This window comes from Diabrotica virgifera, chromosome 7 (assembly GCF_917563875.1).
Source record: "Diabrotica virgifera virgifera chromosome 7, PGI_DIABVI_V3a".
NCBI classification, from domain to species: domain Eukaryota; kingdom Metazoa; phylum Arthropoda; class Insecta; order Coleoptera; family Chrysomelidae; genus Diabrotica; species Diabrotica virgifera.
The window spans coordinates 212,260,022-212,281,748 of record NC_065449.1 but is presented as its reverse complement, the minus strand read 5'-3'; the positions used below and the strand labels follow the sequence as shown (position 1 = coordinate 212,281,748).

The 21,727-nt window shown below is 31.2% G+C and overlaps 1 protein-coding gene across 13 annotated transcripts in view; it reads right to left on the bottom strand.

Annotated features, from left to right (window-relative positions):
• Positions 1-21,727, bottom strand: part of LOC114340505 (serine/threonine-protein kinase mig-15) — a 315,391-nt gene that overhangs the window by 15,341 nt on the left and 278,323 nt on the right. For 12 of the 13 annotated variants that reach the window (XM_028291254.2, XM_028291296.2, XM_028291262.2 and 9 more), the window contains one exon: positions 152-286. In XM_028291254.2, coding sequence (XP_028147055.1) covers positions 152-286 — 135 coding nt within the window. Of the gene's footprint in view, positions 1-151; positions 287-3,943; positions 4,083-21,727 lie in introns of those variants that run through there. The other variant, XM_028291310.2, reaches the window with a different exon arrangement.

Below are 21,727 nucleotides of genomic sequence, written 5' to 3'. Positions count from 1 at the left end.
ATGACATTGATTTCATGGAACGAGTAGAAGAGAAACATTAAAAATTATATTGCGAAATACCTTTAGATACATCTAGATAACCGAAAAATATTGGAAATGATAATTATCGTAAGTCTAAAAGTGAATATAAAATAAAGAAAAACGTACATACCTGGAGCAACATATTTTTAGCTATCCTACCGTACGTGTTAACGTACACACCCTCATTGTCATAGCACAGTAAAAGTTGCATACCATTACTGTTTGGTAGAGTAACTATACAATGTGGACAAATTCCATTCTGCGCCTTTAAACAAATAATATAGATATAACCTTTCGAAAAAACTGATTAAAAAAGAAAAGACTTTCATGGGCAGTTTATCATTTAATAATATTTAATAAAACATTTAGCTAACCTGAAATAATCTAAATATATAAGCAGTGGCAGTATTTGCAGGAGAGTGAGTAAGTACTTAGGAATAATATTTGTTATTTATATTTTTAAGGTACTACTATTGTATTTTCTATGATGTGTTTTAGATCCCTCCAATACTGACAGATCTTTCTTACCTTGGAAAAATAAAAAAATAATAATAAAATTCAGTTCCTCATAAAGTTGGCATTGTTGAACATTATTTTACTACAGTTTTAAAAAGCATCAATTGGAAACAAGTTTAAAAAAAGACATTAAAAAAGGACACAAATTAAGTGAGTACTAATTAGGTCAATATTCAAGTTGAAACCTTTAGTTGTTTACAAAAGAAAAACTGCCAACGAACAGAGCTCAATTTTTTGGTTAAAATAACTATGGAAGTAGCTAGAGAACCTAATTCTAAGCAAAAACTATTCTATAATTTTTTTTGAAAACTCAATATTTTTTGAGTTATTCGTGGTTGAAAATTGGCCATTTTCATTGAAACATAACACCTATTCGAACGGTTTTTTTGCGAAAATCTTAGTGTTATTTCTATGTATGTTTAAAAAGTTGGACGGGTTTAAAATGAATGGTTTTTGAAAAAAAAAATAAGATCAAATTATGGAGCGCATTTTTAAATTTCCTTTAAAATATTACTTTTTCTCCTTGAAAATGATGAGATACAGTGATTAAAAATAAAAACAAAATTTTTATTTAAAAGAACCCTACATTTTTGTACCGTTTTTAAAGAAAATTTAAAAATGCGCTCTATAATTTGATCTTGTTTTTTTTTTCAAAAACCATTTATTTTAAACCCATTCAACTTATTGAACATAGAAATAACACTATAATAAAAGGTATTGTAGAAGGAAAACGATGCATTTAAATTCTGGTGGATGGGGGGTTAAATATACTTCTCATTTTTGAGTATATGCACCAAAAAAACAAACTCTTTTCACCTACCATATCTATCTCTTTTTTTTATAAGCTACAAAAATGTTTTATATAGTTTTTTTTTAGTTAGATAGTCATTTTTCAATCAAAAATGGCCAATTTTCAACCACGAATAACTCAAAAAGTATTGAGTTTTCAAAAAAAAAATATAGAACAGTTTTTGCACAGAATTAGGTTCTCCAGCCAGTTCCGAAGTTATTTTGACAAAAAAAATTTCCACCCCCTTGAAGAGGTGGAAACCGCCCCCAAGTTAAAAGCGCCATAGTATATAGGGTAGACTTTGTTTCTTGAGCTATTCCCTAACTGTGAAAATATCAAGTAAATCGATGTAGTAGGATGGAATTCGAAGCCAAATACCCTCATTGACTGTCATATCTGTAAGAATATCTAAGAATGTAAGTTGCAAGACCTATGGTTTAAAAAACCAGATCAGCCACAGAATAAAATTAGAAATGAGTATTTACAAGATTTTATTTCAAACATCACATGAAATAATCAAGGGTACAATACCTAATATACAGGGTGTAACAAAAATACAGGTCATTAAATCAAATATTCTGGGACCAAAAATAGTTCGAATGAACCTAACTTACCTTAGTACAAATATGCACATAAAAAAAGTTACAGCCCTTTGAAGTTACAAAATGAAAATCGATCTTTTCGAATATATCGAAAACTATTAGAAATTTTTTATTGAAAATGGACATGTGGCATTCTTATGGCAGGAGCATCTTAAAGAAAAATTATAGTGAAATTTGTGCAGCCCATAAAAAATTTATGGGGGTTTTGTTCCCTTAAACCCCCCCCCTAACTTGTATGTACGTCTCAATTAAATTATTATTGTGGTACCATTAGTTAAATTCAATATTCTTAAAACTTTTTTGCCTCTTTTTTTTCGATAAGTCAGTTTTTATCGAGTTGAGGGCTATTTTTTAATATGTTTATATAAAAATGTTATGGGGGTTTTGTTCTTTTAAACCCCCCAAATGTTTGTGTACGTTCCAATTAAAATATTACTGCGGTACCATTAGTTAAACAGTGTTTTCAAAACTTTTTTGCCTCTTTGTATTTTTTCGAGAAGGCATCTTTTATCGAGATGTGGCTTCTTTTTTAATATGGTTCAAAATATACCTAAAAATGTAAGTCGTACATAAATTTTCATATTACTACCAAGTCTCCATAATCGTACTTAACCATATACAAATATGTGGTGGATTTGACAAATATTCAAAATATCTCGATAAAAACTGACTTTTCGAAAAAGTACTAAGAGCCAAAAAAGTTTTAAAAACATTGTGTTTAACTAATGGTACTACAATAATAATTTAATTGGAACGTACACAAAAGTTTGGGGGTGGGGGAGGTTCAAAGAACAAAACACCCATAAAATTTTAATGGGGTGTCCACTATAATTTTTAAGATGCTACTGCCATAAGAATGTCACATGTCCATTTTCAATAAAAAATCTCTAATAGTTTTCGATATATTGGAAAAAATTGATTTTCATTTTGTAACTTAAAGGGGCTATAACTTTTTTTATGTGCACATTTGTACTAAGGTAAGTTAGGTTCAATCGAACTATTTTTGGTCTCAGAATATGTGATTAAATTTATGACCTGTATTTTTGTTACACCCTGTATAACAACACGAAGAAGAGATGAACTGAACGGGAACTAGTTTTCTGGATATTCAGGATCATAAGTATAAGTATAAATATATCATATTATGTATAAAGAAAACTCAATGGTATAGAAAGAAAACGACAGAATATGCATACTGAGCCATTCCAATCGCCTATTTTTCTACAGTTGTATTGCTCTCCAGTTACGTCTCTGGCATACCCAAATTGCTCAAGAAGACAGGACTATAAAATATGTACCACTGTATAAGCTTTTTAGTTTGTGGTTTTTACTTTACCTGAAATGTACGCCCCGAAGAAATAAATTTGACTTCAAAACATTTTTTTAAAACCCGCTTTCGGCTCTCGAGTTTTGTAATTGGCGCGGTTGGCAGTAGGATCTTCCAAAATTGTACAGTGTGTTCGAGTTAATCTTGCCGGATTTCGCGTACAGTTTTTCGTTTTAGCAATTTACGAAAAATTTCAAAATTTGGGTACGGTAACAGCCAAACGTCCAGGGCCTGGAACAAACATTGTCCACTGCCCATTGGAGAAGCCAAGACCAAGGAAAAGGAACCGCCATCGTCCTGAATCCCATTGGTGTAGATGGAAGAACAAGAATAGTTTGACGTCTATAGATAATGAAAATATTCATGTAAGCGTTCTATATTTTACTGCTAGACTATATACCGCTGTTTTATTATATTAAGAGATTTTTAGTTTTTATTTGTTACTTTACTTGAAAAGTACATTCGGAACAAATAAATTTTATTACAAATTTTTTTTTCCGTTTTCGACTGTAATTGTTGTAATTCTCCCTCGAGTAGCGCCACTGTTTATATCTACAATATTTTAGTAAACAAACACTGTCTTATAACAAACTATAAATACTTTTTTTCTTTACTTCTTCTCTCTTTATCTTTCTTTTTTCTCAATTTTTCCTTTTTTTCATCCTCATCTGAATGGCACTCTCGCGTGACGTATGCTCTGATATCAGGCAGTTCAACCAGTTTTCGTTCTTCAATTTTTTTCGTATATGTATTGAGATCTACTTTGGGTAATTTTAGAGGGGCTGACATCGATTGAATCTTAGAGAAGCCTTCACTGAGCGTACATCTATACAAACGAAGAAACAATTATTTAATTGACTAATATAGTAATTTTGACACTAAGAGCCGGTATTTCCAACCGCACTTAAGCTAAAGCTTACTTTAAGCCTGAGCTTAAGCTTAGATGCCTGTATTTCCACTTCAATTTGAGGCTTAAGCGTAGGCTTAAACCACATAATTTTAAACTCGCGAGGGAGAGCCTTTGCTTAATAACATTTGTTTATTGTTTTTTGAGGTTATTTCTATAGATTAACAATTAGTTATTTTGAAAACCAACTTTTGCGTAATAACGTTATTGTTGGATTATTAACTATTATTAAAATTCATAATCCATTTAGAAGGTGTATTCACTTGAAAATTATTTATTTCTACAATGCTTGGTATATTTATTTTACAAAAGTAAACTTACATTCCAATTTGTAATTTTAAGAGGCTACAGTAGCGTGTCATCAAAACGGAAAACGCGGTCCAAGAGTGCGGCTTAAATTTTTAATATTTTGTAGAGATATTTGGCACACATATTCGTATGGTTTATTCCACGAATATACGACTGTTTTGGATTATCGCGACGACGAATATTTTAGTGTGCAACATAAGAAGTACGAAAGTATTTTGCTCTAATAATTACTTCAATAAACAACAATTTGCAATTTACTTTCGTCCTTCATATTTTGCATAGTAAAATATTCGTTGTCGCGATAATCCAAGAGAGTCGTATATTCGTGGAATGGGGTATAATATAGTAAAGAATGTCGGTACAAAGCCCAATTTGAGAAATATGTTAGTATGTGGAAATTACTCCATAACTAAATACAATATTAAACAAACGAGCCTGTGCCGCCATTAAGAAGAACAAAAAAATATACTTTCTTCAAATAAACTTTTTTATCCCATGCCTAGATTTTGTGTCATACGGAACTACTACAATTTTTTATAGTCCTGTCGCCAGGGGGGGTACAACGGCCTCGTTAATTCAGATGGACTTACCCAAATTTTTTTTATGTATTTTGACCCGTAGAACACGAATTTTTTGGGTAACAGTTGATCCGGATGTCGATAAGATTGTTATAGACCAAGAACTTGAGGAATCAAATAACAGCGATTTTTGGCAAAACAAAACAATATTTTGTATTTTTTGGGTCATTTTAAGCAAAAAATATTTCTACAAGTTTTTTAGTAGGATGCACAGTTTTCGAGATAAACGCGGTTGAACTTTCAAAAAATCGAAAAACTGCAATTTTTAAACCCGAATAACTTTTGATTAAAAAACAAAATAGCAATTCTGCTTAGCGCCTTTGAAAGTTCAAGTCAAATTATGTCGGTTTTGATTATTTGCATTGCTAAAAATTTATTGTGTTATTGCTAAACAAAGCTACAAACAACTAGTGCGTGAGTGATGTTTCTATGATTTCTCATTTAAAATCGAACGAGTAGGTAGAATAGGTACTAGTGCAATCAAGACTATTTCTACGTTACATGCGTTAAAACGCATGTAAAAGCACGGGAAACCCTACGTGTTTATAGCTTTGTTAAACAATAAAAAAATAAATTTTTACCAATGCAAATAATCAAAACCGATATAATTTGACTTAAACTTTCAAATGCGGTAAGCAGACTTGCTATTTTATTTTTTAATCAAAAGTTATTCGGGTTCAAAAATTGCAATTTTTCGATTTTTTTAAAGTTCAACCGCGTTTATCTCGAAAACTGTGCATCCTACGAAAAAACTTGTAGAAATATTTTTTACTTAAAATGGCCCAAAAAATACAAAATATTGTTTTGTTTTGCCAAAAATCGCTGTTATTTGATTCCTCAAGTTCTTGGTCTATAACAATCTTATCGACATCCGGATCAACTGTTACCCAAAAAATTCGTGTTCTACGGGTCAAAATACATAAAAAAAACTTGAGTAAGTCCATCTGAATTAACGAGGCCGTTGTACCCCCCCTGGCGACAGGACTATTTATCTCTAACGCGAAATCAAACATATTATAACTAAATAACTGATTAGTCAACAAAGAGAAACAGTCGCTGTCATTTTGACAAATCTGACAAATAAAAATATAACCAGAGAAAGTATACACAATATACTAACAACACATGTACCATGTACACAAAATAGGGCTTTTTATCGATTGTCATTTGTTTCGAGCTTCTGTCGTGTGTCACATAATATTAATATATCTACGACATACGTCTTTGGTTTGTATCATTGGCAATACCAATAACGTATGACGTAGATATATTAATATTAGACGACACATGACAGAAGCTCGAAACAAATGACTGTGAATGAAAAGCCCTATTAAGTGAAGTAAATCACAAGTAAATGACACTGATACAGATGACAAGATAAAATTAAATGCCAACAGTAGTGGTTTTTACCTCAGAACAGTTAGTTCTGGCATTTTGACGTATTCAGAGGTACCAAACCAATCAACTTTCTAGTTGAGGCCAATTTAGTTAAGGAAATTATGGAAATACCGCACCCAGCTTAAGTCTCTCCTTAACTTTTGACACGGGCTTAGCTAAGCAAAAGCTTAAGTAGCTGTTGAAATACCGGCCCTAAGCAGTCAAAAAGTCAAGAGATAATCGAAAAGCTTTTATAAAATTACAAAACATTGCAAAAATTATTTTTCAAAATAACGCCCTAGGGCATTATATCATACTTAACTGACTTCGAAATCATGTCATTATTTGTCAAGTAATATACCACTCGGACATTACCTATAATTAATTAATAATTAAAAAATGACTTTTTAGAAATTTTTAAAAAAAATTTTTCGACACGGCCGACATTATTTCAGATTTTTTGGATTATTGTAAACAAAAAAGGTATTTTGTAATTTTTCTCCAAATTTGAACGTTTTCGAGTTATAAACAATCTAAAACTGAAAAAAGAACGAAATTTGACGATTTTCAAGGCTCAAAAACATAAGTAAAAAATATCCTTTTTGAAATTACGAAGTACTTAAATTCAAGTGCAAACCTTATTCTATCAGTTCTTGATAAATATTTTGGACTTATTTCATTTTGAAACATTGTTTTTTAGCTGTTAATGCCAGTCTCGTAAATTTTATGACAATTAGAAGAAAAAATGACATGTAGGAATTCTCTCCAGTGCGAGGCTTCCTTAACAAACAAAGTTAATAATGTAGTGGTAAATGTTCATTTATTCAATTCGACCAATTAACAATTTAATGCCTAGATAACATGGCTAAAATTCTTATCGAGACCTGATAAAAGAAAGTTTGAACTTAAATTTAGATTCTTTTGATGATTACAAAATATGTAGTTATTTATGAAACAGTTCGTGAAGTATGCTTTTTGCGAACGCACGCGATATTTAGAGCACGAGCGACAGCGGAGCGAGTGCTATACATCGCGTAAGTTCGCAAAAAGTACTTCACGCACAATTTCATACAATATTTTATCTACTCTACCATAAACAAATAAAAAAAACTGTAACTCTTCGTCACTGAAATTCATTTCTATTCTACAATTTTTAGAACTTTGACATTTAAAAATTCTAACTTCTTTCAAACCACAAAACTGTCAAAGCTTTTGTCGTAATTTATTGCTCATTATGTCATCACCATGTCAACGCGAAAGTTAAGGATATTTGATTATATGCTTTTTCTCATGAGCATTTTTCAGTGCGTCACAGTTTTCGATTTCTTTCTAACGCATTAAATTGTATATGACAGAAAAAAAGGCACAAGTACTTGGTATGATTACTTTGGTAATTATTCTAGTTCGGTGATTATTCTAGTTGTCGATAGATGACGCTATAACAGAAAAAAATGTTTTTACTAATTATAATATAATTAGTCAATAGGTCAATAGATGGCAAAAATAAATGTGTAAAAAAAATTATTTACGAATTATTATAATATATCTACGAATATAATCTGTACAATTTATAAGACTATACAAATCAAAGAAAATACCATTTTATAAATGCAATAAAGACAAATGATTTGTTTTTATGCCCAATTGCAAATAAAATTTGACAACTGTCAGATTTAACTAAAATGTCATGTTAGAATAAATGTTATAAATGTATATTATCACGGACTTACTTTTTTTTTCTATCATTTGTGACGCACTGAAAAATTCTCATGAAAAGAACCATATAAAAGTGTGTTAAAAACAGAGCGAAAAAGTAAGTCCCATTTAAAATACATTGTTACTTCACGCACACTTTAAACACTTCACGCACTTACTTACACATAATATGACATAGAGTAGGAGTAGATAAATGATATTTTTTACTTGTGTTTTTGAGCCTTGAAAATCTCATCTTTCGTTCCTTTTTCAGTTTTAAATTGTTTATAACTCGAAAACGATCAACTCTAGAGAAAAATTGCAAAAGACCTTTTTTGTTTAGAATGATCCAAAAAATCTAAAATGATATATGCCCGGGTCGGAAAACTTTTTTTGTATTTATAAAAAAAGTCATTTTTTAATTATTAATTAAATAGTTAGAACAACATAAGATTGGGCACCCCTTGTTTTTTGTAATTGTTAACATGCTAAAATACATATCCAATAATTTTTATCCGATATACAGATAGGTCGACCTTATATCGGTTCCTCTACAGAACGTTTGCAAGAGATTGGTTTAAATGGGAAAGTCATCAAACTACTAAAAAACTTGTACTATAACCAAAAGGTCGGAGTTAGGATCGAAGGCTACGTTCGCATAAGTAGAAATTAGGATGGGAGTTAGACAAGGATGTGCTTTGTCACCACTGCTATCTTTAGTCTGGGTTTCTATTTAAAGAGTCACTGGTGGATTCCAAGGATGGAGTCAAGGTGAATGGCGTAAACATCAACAGCATCAGATACGATGATACGGTGTTGATTGCGGATTCCGGCTTGGGTTTACAAACAACTCATTGACAGGACAAGCTCGGTCTGTGAGCAATTTAGTATGAAAATAAACATTAAGAAAACCAAAGTGATGTCAATATGAACGAACCAAAAAGTACGTCAACCGTGCACAATAAACGGGCCCATTTTAGAACAGGTCAATAAATTTACGTAGGTATCTGTGATGTTGCATCCATTATCGCAGCCTTAATCCTGATCTAGAAATAAGATCGAGAATAGACAAGGCCAGAAAAAATAAAAGATTGCTATTAGACCAGGGTGCATCTGTAAAAATATTAGTACCTACATTTGGACGTTGAGAGGTGACTCAAATTTTTTTTCAGAAATTGCTTGAAAATAACTCAAATAATAATATTTGAGTTATCCTCCCTCTCAAAAAGGTCCGGAACATTGTTTAAATAATCAAAATGTCAAAAAATGAAGGAAAAATTCGATTTTTTTCTTCGTTTTTTGATTATAACTTTAAAAGTATTCATTTCCGAGAAAAGTTATACTGACATAAAAGTTGCTTAATTAAATTTACTATAATATATAATTGGTTAAAAATTTAAAAAATAGTCATACTTGTTGCAAAATAGCAATAATTGCGAAAAAAACATACAAAAACAAGTATTGGCATTTTACCTTTTCAACCATTTATGCTACACTTAGGACCTTCATATTTCACCCAGAAAAACTTTATGATACAGTAAAGCAATACTGTAAATTTCATTAAGAATGGTTCGATAGATTTTGCAAAATAAATTTTGCAATCCAGCTTTCTCAAAAAAAAATTCATTTTTTCAAAATGCTACAGGACTGAAAATAAAGCAGATAGCAAGTTGAAACTTTTTTTGCATATAGAAGTGTACTGTACCTTTTATTTGAAAGTTGCAAAATTAAAATCGATTAACTACCACGGCGTCAGGAATTTTTTTAAATAAACATTAATTATTGGTGCTACGCGCAGGACAGCGGATAGTTTGCTCTGATTGGGCATTCCAATGACGTTTGATAATGATTGATACATTTTAATTTTTATTACATTTCGATATAAATAAATAAATTTGTTTATTGCAAAATAAAAACACGTACTCTTCCCTTGGAAATAACACTTTTTTTAGCAAAAACTTTCTTTGTTCATATATTTTAACTTAGAGAATAAAAGTTTATTATTTTTAAACAAAGGCAATTATTTAAACAATATTTCACAAACAATAATAAAATTAGTTTGATTTTTGTGGAATTAAAATATTAAAATACAACAAAATATAGAGTAAGAAAATAATATATTAGATAAAGATTGGAAGAAATTTTGGCCGAAAACAACTTGTGTGAATCGAACACCGCTGTCCTGCGCGTAGCACCAAAAATTAATGTTTATTTAAAAAATTTCCTGACGCCGTGGTAATTAATCGATTTTAATTTTGCAAATTGCAAAAGAAAGGTACAGTACACTTCTATAAGGAAAAAGAAATTCAACTTGCTCTCTGCTATATTTTCAGTCCTGCAACATTTTAAAAAATGAATTTTTTTTGCGAAAGCTGGATTGCAAAATTTATTTTGCAAAATCTGTTAACCGTACTTAATGAAATGAACAGTGTTCTTTTACTATATCATAAAGTTTTTCTGGGTAAAATATGAAGGTCCTAAGTTTAGCATAAATGGTTGAAAAACGTAAAATGCCACTACTTGTTTTTGTATGGATTTTTTCGCAACAATTGCTATTTTGCAACAAGGGTGACTATTTTTTAAATTTTTAACCAATTCTATATTGTAGGAAATTTAATTGTGCAACTTTTATGTCAGTACAACTTTTCTCAGAAATGAATAGTTTTAAAGTTATAATCAAAAAACCAATAAAAAAATCGAATTTTTCCTTCATATTTTGACATTTTGATTATTTAAACAATGTTCCGGACCATTTTGAGTGGGAGGATAACTCAAATATTATTATTTTAGTTATTTTCAAGCAATTTCTATAAAAAAATTTGAGTCACCTCTCAACGTCCATCTCAAAACAGATGCGCCCTGGACTATATGTGAATCTCGAATAAAATCGAAACTCGACTACCTTTATCAAAATACTACGTCTGGTCGACTTTTTTCTATGCAGTTGAAACGTGGACCCTTAAATCATCAACCGTAAATAAACTGGAAGCCTTTGAAATGTAAATCTACCGGAGAATCATCAAAATTTCATGGACATCGCACATTCAAACGAAGAAGTGCTGCATAGGAACAAAAACTATTCAAAACGATAAAAGTTAGAAAAACATCATACCTAGGCCACATACTGGGAAATAATAATAAGTACCAATATGCTCAACTAATAGTGAAAGGATAGATCGAGGGAAGAGAGGACTAGGAAGAAAAATTCTAAGATGACTAAGAAACACCCGACAATGGACTGTCAATTGAGGAGAGGGCAATTTAAGAAGAGGAAGAAGATTATCTGTATATATGTTTCTATCTGCGTTTTATTTTTAATAGTATTTATTGGAATGGAAACAAAATTTGGTAACGCACTAAAAAAAGTTTGAAATTATCTTCTCTAAAGAGCGTTAAAGATACTTCGAATTTTGGACTGTGAATCGAAATAAAGAAAAAATCCGTAGCGAGAAAATCATCCAGTGAAAACAATGATAATGCATTAACATAGGGAACATCCATAAACTACGTCGTAGAAAAGGGGGAGGGGGACTTTGCTTATTACGACGGTATCCGACACGGGGAGAGGGCCATGAGTGCACATATTTAAATTTGTAGCTGTCTAAATATAATTTTTTAACAGAGGGCAACATTATTAAAAGTATCAGATAGGTAATAGGTAACAAACGCTTTTATACAATGCTAGTCAAAAGTCCGTACCCCCCCCCCTCGTATCTTTTGAACGGTTATACCTATAATAGTGAAATTTGGAGGGAGGAAATAAACGGACGTAAGCTTCTTAACTAGTCATGACAGGTGACGTAATAGTGACAGATGACGTTACAGAGCCACTGTGACCGATAATTTTAAATGGGACCTTCTGGCAAGTGATACTTCGTTTGAAAGGTATTCAAAATACCTATTCAGTCATACTAATTTTTTTGGGTTTTAGTTGATTTTGATTTTGGTGAATAAATTAAATTAATACATATAAAATTGTAGTTTCGCATTTAATTAATAAAAATTCGAATGTCCGCCTATGGTTTTTTTGTCAAAAAAGTTGACGATTTTCAATTCTCTAGTAGTTTTTACGTCAACGTCAACCTTTTTGACAAGTAATCATATGCGGAATTTTGAATTTTTATTAATTAAATGCGAAACTAACATTTTATATTTATTTCATTTATTCATCAAAATTAGCTTAAACTCAAACAACATTAGTATGACTGAATAGGTATTTTCAATACCTTTCAAACGAGGTATCACTTGCCATAAGGTCCCATTTAAAATTATCTGTCACAGTGGCACTGTAAAGTCATCTGTCATAATTACGTCACCTGTCATAACTAGTTAAGAAGCTTACGTCCGTGTATTTTCTCCCTCCAAATTTCACTATTATAGGTATAACCATTCAAAATATACGAGGGGGGTACGGACTTTTGACTAGCACTGTATAGAACAACGTCTGGAAGCAATAAATATTAAATTGTAAGTTCATTTATTTACTGAATACTGTATGTGAAACAATTCTAAAGAACGAAAAAAATATTGTGTTCTATTTAGTTAATGCATTGTATTTACTATACTTAATAAAAGAAATGGCATCGAAATCAAAACAAAATAAGTATCAAGATATGATGGCAGTTAAGAAAGCAGCAACTCCGATAAAAGTGGTGTCTTTTGTCAAAATAAAAAAGTATTATTGAAATAATTAGTTGTGCAGTGAAATTCGTAAATACAGTTTGAGAGTTAACTTTAAAAAAATCCAGAAATAACATGAAATTAAAAAAAAATCACTAAAGGATGGGGGCCATGAGATGCAATTGCGACGATGACATGGAGGGGGGGGGGTCGACTGTAAATGATGCTTTACGACGGAAGGGGGGAGGGTATTAAAAAGTCCAACTTTCCCATACACAAAATTGTTGATAATTTCATTGAATACCTTTTTTGTTCCAAGGATTCCTCCGAAACTTCCGAAACTAATGAAGGCAGCGATTGCAAAACAGGCTCAGGAGAGACTTCTTGTTCATTAATATCTGGACTATCAGGACTATCTAGGGGAACGCTTCTTGGAAGTTTCTGTTGTATTTCGATCTTAGACGGCGTTAAAGATAATTCCAATTTTTCGGGTTTTTGCTAACGCAGGGAAAGATATAACCATTATTAACACAGGAGCAGTCGCGCCGTTAGAAAAAATCTAACATTAAATCCTTTTCCGTGATAACTTGATGAAAAATTTTGCAACATAACTTTCCACTCGTAATTGCCTCGAGGAAGATTGTCGTAATGCGTGGGATTTTTTTTAAAGTTTTTTTGTTTTTTTTTTAATTTTTTTTGTGGAATTTATGGCTTTGGTGAGAACCAATTAGCTTTTAAATTGTTAGAAATAGATATTTTTAACACAAGTAAATAAAAATATTATAAAATAGAAATTGTTTTAAATTCGTATTTAAATTCATATTGTTAGATTTTTTCTCATCACGAGACTGCTTACGTGACAGAAGTGAGCGCGACTGCTCCCGGGTTAAAAGGATGTATATACAGGGTGTCCCGAAAAGATTGGTCATAAATTATACCACACATTCTGGGGTCAAAAATAGTTCGATTGAACCTAACTTACCTTAGTTCAAATGTGCTCATAAAAAAAGTTACAGCCCTTTGAAGTTACAAAATGAAAATCGATTTTTTTCAATATATCGAAAATTATTAGATATTTTTTATTGAAAATGGACATGTATCATTCTTATGGTAGAAACATCTTTAAACAAAATTATAGTGAAGCCTGTCTACCCCATAACAATTTTATGGGGGTTTTGTTCCCTTAAACTTAAACCCCCCAAACTTTTGTGTACGTTCCAACTAATACATTATTGTGGTACCATTAGTTAAACACAACGTTTTTGAAACCTTTTTGCCTCTTAGTATTTATTCGATAAGAAAGTTTTTATCGAGATGCGGCTTCTTTTTAAATATATTTACATAAAAATTTTATGGGGGTTTTGTTCCTTTCAACCCCCCAAATGTTTGTGTACGTTCCAATTAAACTATTATTGTGTTACCATTAGTTAAACACAGTGTTTTTAAAACTTTTTTGCCTCTTAGTCTTTTGTTGACAAGTCACCTTTTATCAAGATGTGGCTTCTTTTTCAAAATCGTGACCACGGCGCAGTAGACGAAATTTGGCACTTCCATGCGAAACGCACTGTACTCAACGTAAAAATATCCGCCTTCGCGCAGCTCCATGGTCAGGAGTGTTTGCACTATCTCTAACAGGTCTCTATAATCGTACTTAAACATATACAAATATGTGGTGGATTACAAATATGTGGTGGATGTCGATAAACACTGGCTTATCGAAAAAGTACTAAGAGGCAAAAAAGTTTTAAAAATAGTGTGTTTAACTAATGGTGCCACAATAATAATTTAATTGGAACGTACACAAAAGTTTGGGGGGGTTTAAAGGAACAAAACCCCCATAAAATTTTTATGGAGTGCGCAAATTTCACTTAAATTTTTTTTTAAGATGTTGCTGCCATAAGAATGACACATGTCCATTTTCAATCAAAAATCTCTAAAAGTTTTCGATATATGAAAAAAAATCGATTTTCATTTTGTAACTTCAAAGGGCTGTAACTTTTTTTGTGCGCACTATTGTATGTAGGTAAGTGAGGTTCAATCAACCTATTTTTGACCCCAGAAACTGTGGTATAATTTATGACCAATCTTTTCGGGACACTCTGTATAATACAGGGTGAAGTTTTTACACCACGAAGCTTCCGAGACGATTTACATTATGGGCATTATGTGGTAAAATAAATAAAATTCTCGAAATAATATTAGTGAAAGGATTGATTACTGACAGTTCAGCGAAAAATTTTTTATGTAAGTTGAAATCTATTAAAATAATTATTTTTGTCACTATGTTCAGTTACTTGTAAGATCTGCTCTATTTAACCTAAATTTAATAAACATAAAAGCTACGAAAATTATCGACGAATCAGCATTATATCGTCTATGGAGCAACTGTACGGAAAGACCATAAGGAAAAAATAAAAATAGATCATAAAGGAAAAAATCGAAGAAAACCAGGCAGTGTTCACAGCGAAAAAGTATATTTAGATCACATTTACACGGCCAAACAACTAATAAAAAAAAAAGAATGGCCAAAAATAGATCCGTTGATCTGGCTTAAGAAGGTCTATGACCTGATACCTAGAATCAAGCTATGGGAAGCAATGGAAGACAGCAATAATAATAATTCGTTCCACGAATACTAATAAAAGCAGTAAAAGCACTCTACAAGAACAAAGCAGCTATCAAAACGAGCAATAGGGACTGCTATAGGGTTGCTCCACTTCCCCTACCCTGTTCAAAATATTAGAAAAAAACCTGAAACCATAGAAAAGAAAGTGCGAAGGAATGGGCATACCAGTAAGCAACGAATACCGACATATATGGGTGGGAAAATTGGATAATAAATAAGAAAACCGAAAACAAAATAAGAGCAACAGAGATGGAATTCTTAAGGAGAAGCTGCAGAGTAACAAGAAGAAATAGATTAAATAACATAGAGTTTAAGAAAAGAAGGGGACTGAACTCAGATATATTTACATTAGGGTGCATCGAAAAAGGCGAAAAAAAAAAAAATTTGCGATGGAAAATTAATACCTCACAAAAGTTGCCCAATCAATTGTTAAGTATTTTGGTAAATTTTTTTCGAAATTGGAAAATATCTTCTGCCCCCCCAAAGACGATTAAAAATTTTGAAAAAATGTTAACAGACAAACAAAATTTTAAATTCGAAACGAAAATGTAATAGCTCACAAAAGTTGCCTAACACATCATTTAGTATTTTAGTAAAATTGCGTTGAAATAAAAAAATATTTTCTGCCCCCCACGGCAACTAAAAATTAGAAAAAATACATTAATATGCGAATTTCTTTTGTAAGGGAAATGTAATACCTTATAAAACTTGAATAAATAAATTCGGTTTAAATTGGAAAATATTTTCTGGTTTCACAAGGCAATTGAAAATTTTACTTAAGGCTACGGGTACATAATTCGCAAATATTTTACGTGTATCCCTACTTTTTCTGTCTTTACACGGCAAATTACGTGTAGTAAAATTCACACTGATATGGATATGTAAATATTACTAGAATGTCATTCTACTTGAAAATGTCATCATTAATTTAGAGAGATGGGTTTTGAATGTTCTTGGAAAACTGTTATTTTTATAATTGCAAATTATTAATTCAGTTAATAAATGTGATAATTTTTTCACTAACTATGTATTCAGTGATTGTAATAATTTATTTGTACAACAAAAACTAATACTCAATCGAGAAAAGAGGAAAAGTGTTAAAGTGATTTTTTAATAATATATTGTTATGGAACGCTTACAATTTTGAACATCTTTAACAACAAAATACTTGGATCACAGAATATATTATCCTGATGTATTCTCTGCTTGGATCTTCCACAAATAATACACAATAAATAACTTTTTATTAAGTTCACGTCTTAAATCAATTATTTATCAAATACACTATATATCAATAATATTTAATCAATAACTCAAAATATTCCCGATGCAATGTCAAATATTTCAAATTGTCACTGATTGTCAGTGTCTGACTGACAATATATGCTGACAATATTAAATTCGGCTGAGTGCGTTGTAAGACAAAGATAGATTTGGAAAATATTACCACGGCATTGTGTTCATTTTTTTCGAATCCTAAAAAAACCAATAAATATTTTTGAAAAATTTAAACGCAGAATGAAAGACTAAATTATTACCGAGGGCAAAAAGTCCCTTAGAATAAATAAAAAGTTTATTTTGAATGAGATATTTGAAATTAAAAATCACACTAAATTTTCTCTTAGTTTTTCACCCCTGTAACTTATTAAAATAAACATTATAGAAGTTCTCAGGGACTTTCGGCCTTCACTAATAACGTAATCATTCATTCTGCGTTTAAATTTTTCAAAAATACTTATTAGTTTTCTCAGGATTCGAAAAAAATGAATCCCCATTTGAATAGCATTGCAGCCGAAAATACGTACCTATCCTCTTAAGAAAAGTATACTAAAACATTATTTTTAACAAAATAGCCTAACTTATCCGTCTCCCTGACGTCACCCAAGTTTTTTAATACTAAAATAAATATAAAGCAAAGTACAAAATTAGGTATATAAATATTACAAAAAAATATGGTAAACGGATATCTTCCGATTTAGCATTAAAGTGAGGCATCGTTTTTCTGGACATCAATTTGAGTTTTTATAAATCCATCCCTCGAATACGCTCCATAAACTGCTACAGAAGCTTGTGTCACAAGCTTGACACATCGTTCAGCACATTGTTTGTGGCAGTGATATTTCTTAATCTCAATGTTAAAAGGGTCTAAGTTAGGATTCTTAATAAAATCTCGCAGATTGTCACTCGAAAATCTAGAGAATATAGGTGGTTCTGTAAGGTGATATTCTTGTTAGTTAATTAACTCAAAGTAGTCGTTTGAATCAAAATTTTTATAGGAGAAAGTTTGAAGACCCTCACGTTTTCTGATTAATTATTTATATGGGAAATAAGCCACAATTAAAATGAAAAAAATAATTTTATTAACGTTTCGACGCCCAAATCGGGTGCCGTTGTCAAAATACAAAATACTACTAATGGAAACAAAAATGTTGTTGCTTAGTAAAAAAAATTCTTCTAATAATTTATTTAATTTGACTCATTTATATCGGCAATTCAGATACATATGATACATTTTAAAGTAGAAGACTTTAAAATGATATTGCCAATATTTATGAGTTGCGTTCCTGGGACGACTTTACTGAAAGATAGTTCATTCGATTACATGAAATCAACCCCAACTCAAGAATATCCGTCACAAAAAAAATCATAGCATGTGATCTGTCTTTAAAAAGACAACCACATGCAACGGTGACATTAAAATTCTAGTGTTAGAGATCTCATAGTAAATCACGAGGGAAAACCAGGAAAAAACCTCGTGATACTATCCCGACATCGTAAGTATTTGGTCTTACATTTAAATTACTCTCAAAATTAATACCAAATTCTGACTTTACTATAATTTTGTTTAAATTATAAATAATATCAATAATATATGGATATATAAGTAATACTAAAATATAAAATATGTACTAACTCGACTATTGACTTACTAATTGTGGTATTTTCTTTCTATTGACTTCCTCTTTCAGTATGGGTATCCACATCCTACTGCATTCCACCGAGGAATTTGCGACACAATTGGTTTCGTTTAGCATAATTAGAGCCGCTTCTTTGATTTTTCTCTTTTTACTATCTGTTTCTTTCAGGACTATACTTGAATCTCTCCACTGAACTCTATGTTCATTATCCCATGCGTGTTGACATATTTGAGATCTATCAAACTCTCTATTTTTAATATAAGATTGATGTTCACTTATTCTAACGTTTAATGGTCTTGATGTTTCACCTATATAAAACTGTTCGCATTCACAAGGTATTTTATAAATACAATTCTTTGTCCTTTCTTGTTCATTGTTAGGTTTAGTCTTAGATAGAATAGATCTCAATGTGTTGTTTGTTTTGAATGTTGTTGAAATGTTGAATTTATTTCCTATTGTTTTAAGTTTCTCGGATAGTCCTTTTATGTATGGTATTGATATTTTCCTCGTATTATTTCTTGTGAATGTTGTAGGATCCCGTTCTATGTTGTTCTGTTCCATTCGATCCAATCTTGACAATTCCTTATTTATAAACGATAAAGGATAATCATTTTTTAATAAAACAGATGTTAAGAATTGTTTTTCTTCTAAAAATGAATTTTCGTTAGAACAAGTAATTTTGGCTCTATCATATAAGGATTTTATGATTCCCTTTTTAACGCTGATGTTGTGATTTGATTTGTAATTGAGATATCTGTTGGTATGTGTTGGTTTTCTATACACTTGAGTCTCATATCCAGTATCCTTCTTTGAGACTAAAACATCGAGGAAAGGCAGGGTGTTATTATATTCCTTTTCCATTGTAAATTTTATTGTCTCTTCTTGATCGTTTATAATATTCAGGAATGTATCCAACAATTCTGATCTATGAGGCCATATTGAAAACACATCATCTACATATCTCCACCATACACTGGGTTTTAAATTTTGTTTATAAATGATATTAGTTTCGAAATCCTCCATAAATATATTAGCCAATAATGGAGATAAAGAGGAACCCATTGCTAGACCAAAATTTTGTTTATAAAATTCATTATTTAGTTGAAAATAGGTATTATTAGTACATAATGTCAATAACTCCATTATAGCTGATACATTTAGTTTTGTCCTATTTGTCAATGTATCATCATTCTCTAATTTCGTTTTGATTATGTTTAAAGTTTTATCTAATGGCACATTTGTAAATAAACTGTTTATGTCAAAACTTACTAAAGTATTATTTGGATTAAACTCAATAGTTGATAATTTGTTTAAAAAATGTTTTGTATTTTTTATAAATGTATCATCATTATTAGCAAATGGTTTTATAATGTTTAATAAAAATTTTGATAGTTCACTACAAGGAGAACTGATGGTACTACAAATGGGTCTAAGTGGTATGTTCGCTTTATGAATTTTCGGCACTCCATAAAAATGTGGTGACTTACTGTAATGAGGTGTCATTAATTTTCTTTGATAGTATGTTAGATCATTTTTAAATTTGAATAAAGTTCTATAGATTTTGTTTTCCAGTGTTTTCGTTGGATCCTTCGTTAATTTGGTATAAGGTCCATTTGTAATTAGATCTGTAATTTTGTCCTCATATTGTATTTTATTCATTATTACAGTTGCATTGCCTTTATCCGCTGGTAGGATTGTTATGGAGTCATCATTTCTTAAAGTTTTTAAAGCTTTCATTTCCTCTTTGCTGATGTTCTGTTCAATTTGATTAGACTTTTCCAATTCAAGTTTACATAGTACCCTATATTGTTCTTTTTCGTGAGTTGGTAGACACTGGGATATTTTCTCCACTGAGCTGATTATGTCTAATTTTGGAATAGATGGATGAGTAACAGCATAGTTTAAACCTTTTGACAATACCAAATTTTCCGTTGCATTTAAATGTCTATTTGATAGATTGACAACTGTCGCTAATATGTCATTATTTCTATTTAGGTTATCAAAAGTATGTAGACTATTTTGTTCTAAAAGATTATTAAATTTATTTAAATGTAAAATATTATAATATTAAAATATTAAAATAGTTAATAAAATTATTTTTTTCATTTTAATTGTGGCTTATTTCCCATATAAATAATTAATCATAAAAATGCCACAAGGAAATAGCTTCAGAACAACTCACGTTTTCTGATTTGATCACTGGCAAAACTTCTTTTGATGTCCAAGGGGTAGATCATTTGAATGTCGCAGACATACTACAAATCACTGAAGCAGTTTTTTAAGATGTTCTTCTAACAGCCGTATTACATCACCTTTAACGCCAGTATTTACGACTGTTTCGTCACATCGATAGCTGGATTTGATACTTTCTGATATACCAGACAGCGGATACCCGTATCCGAAATATTTGCACCCTGGCTCATGCACAAGTGTTATTTGTTCTTCCGCGATCGATTGACCATAAAACTTGGTACTGTTTTTTATATATATATATATATATATATATATATATATATATCGGTTTTAAAACGTTCTCCTACGTCTTCCGATGCCTAGTCGCCATTCACTTCGGTCCATCCAAAGGTCTTCATCCAATTCTCTTTCTCTCATTTCTCGATTTATGCCTTCTCTCCAACTCAGGCGGGGTCTTCCTCTTTTTCGTCTACCATGAGGGGTCCACGTTAGGATTTGTTTCGGGAGTCGTTCTTCGGACATTCTTTGTACGTGTCCATACCATCTAAGCTGTTTGGTACTAATGTCATCTACTATTGTGTGTTTCACATTCATTATTTTCCTAATTCTGTTGTTGGTTACCCTTTCTAATCTTGATTTTCCTGCTGAGCGCCTCCAGAAATCCATTTCTGTTGCTTCAAGTTTTCTCTTGTATCTTTCTTTTATTTGCCATACTTCACTGCTGTAAGTGATTATACTCTTAACAATTGTATTGTATATTCTATGTTTGTTGTTGTTTGATATTGACTGGTCCCAGAGGATGCTATTGAGAAGGGTAATTGCTTTTCTTCCCTGGTTGTTTCTTTCTTCTATCGTCCGGTCTACGCTTCCTTCTTGTGTGATGGTCATACCAAGGTATTTATATGCGTCGCAATGTTTAATAATTTCGCCATTCCCCAGTGTAAGGTCCTGCTGTGTCCCACCGATACACATATATTCGGTCTTCTTTATGTTTATTTCCAAACCACCTTTTTTGTACTCCTCTATTAATTTCCTTGTCATATATTCTATATCATCGTAGTCTTGCGCTAGTACAAGTTGGTCGTCTACAAATGACAAAGTGTATATTGTATTGTTGCTGATCGGTACCACATGGGATTACCGATCAGGTACTGTTTTTTACTTGAACTAAAGTTTTGTCTTTGCGTCAGTAACTTTCTTCTTTTACCGTTGTTCTCTTTGATTATATTTGTTTTTGTTTTCCCTATC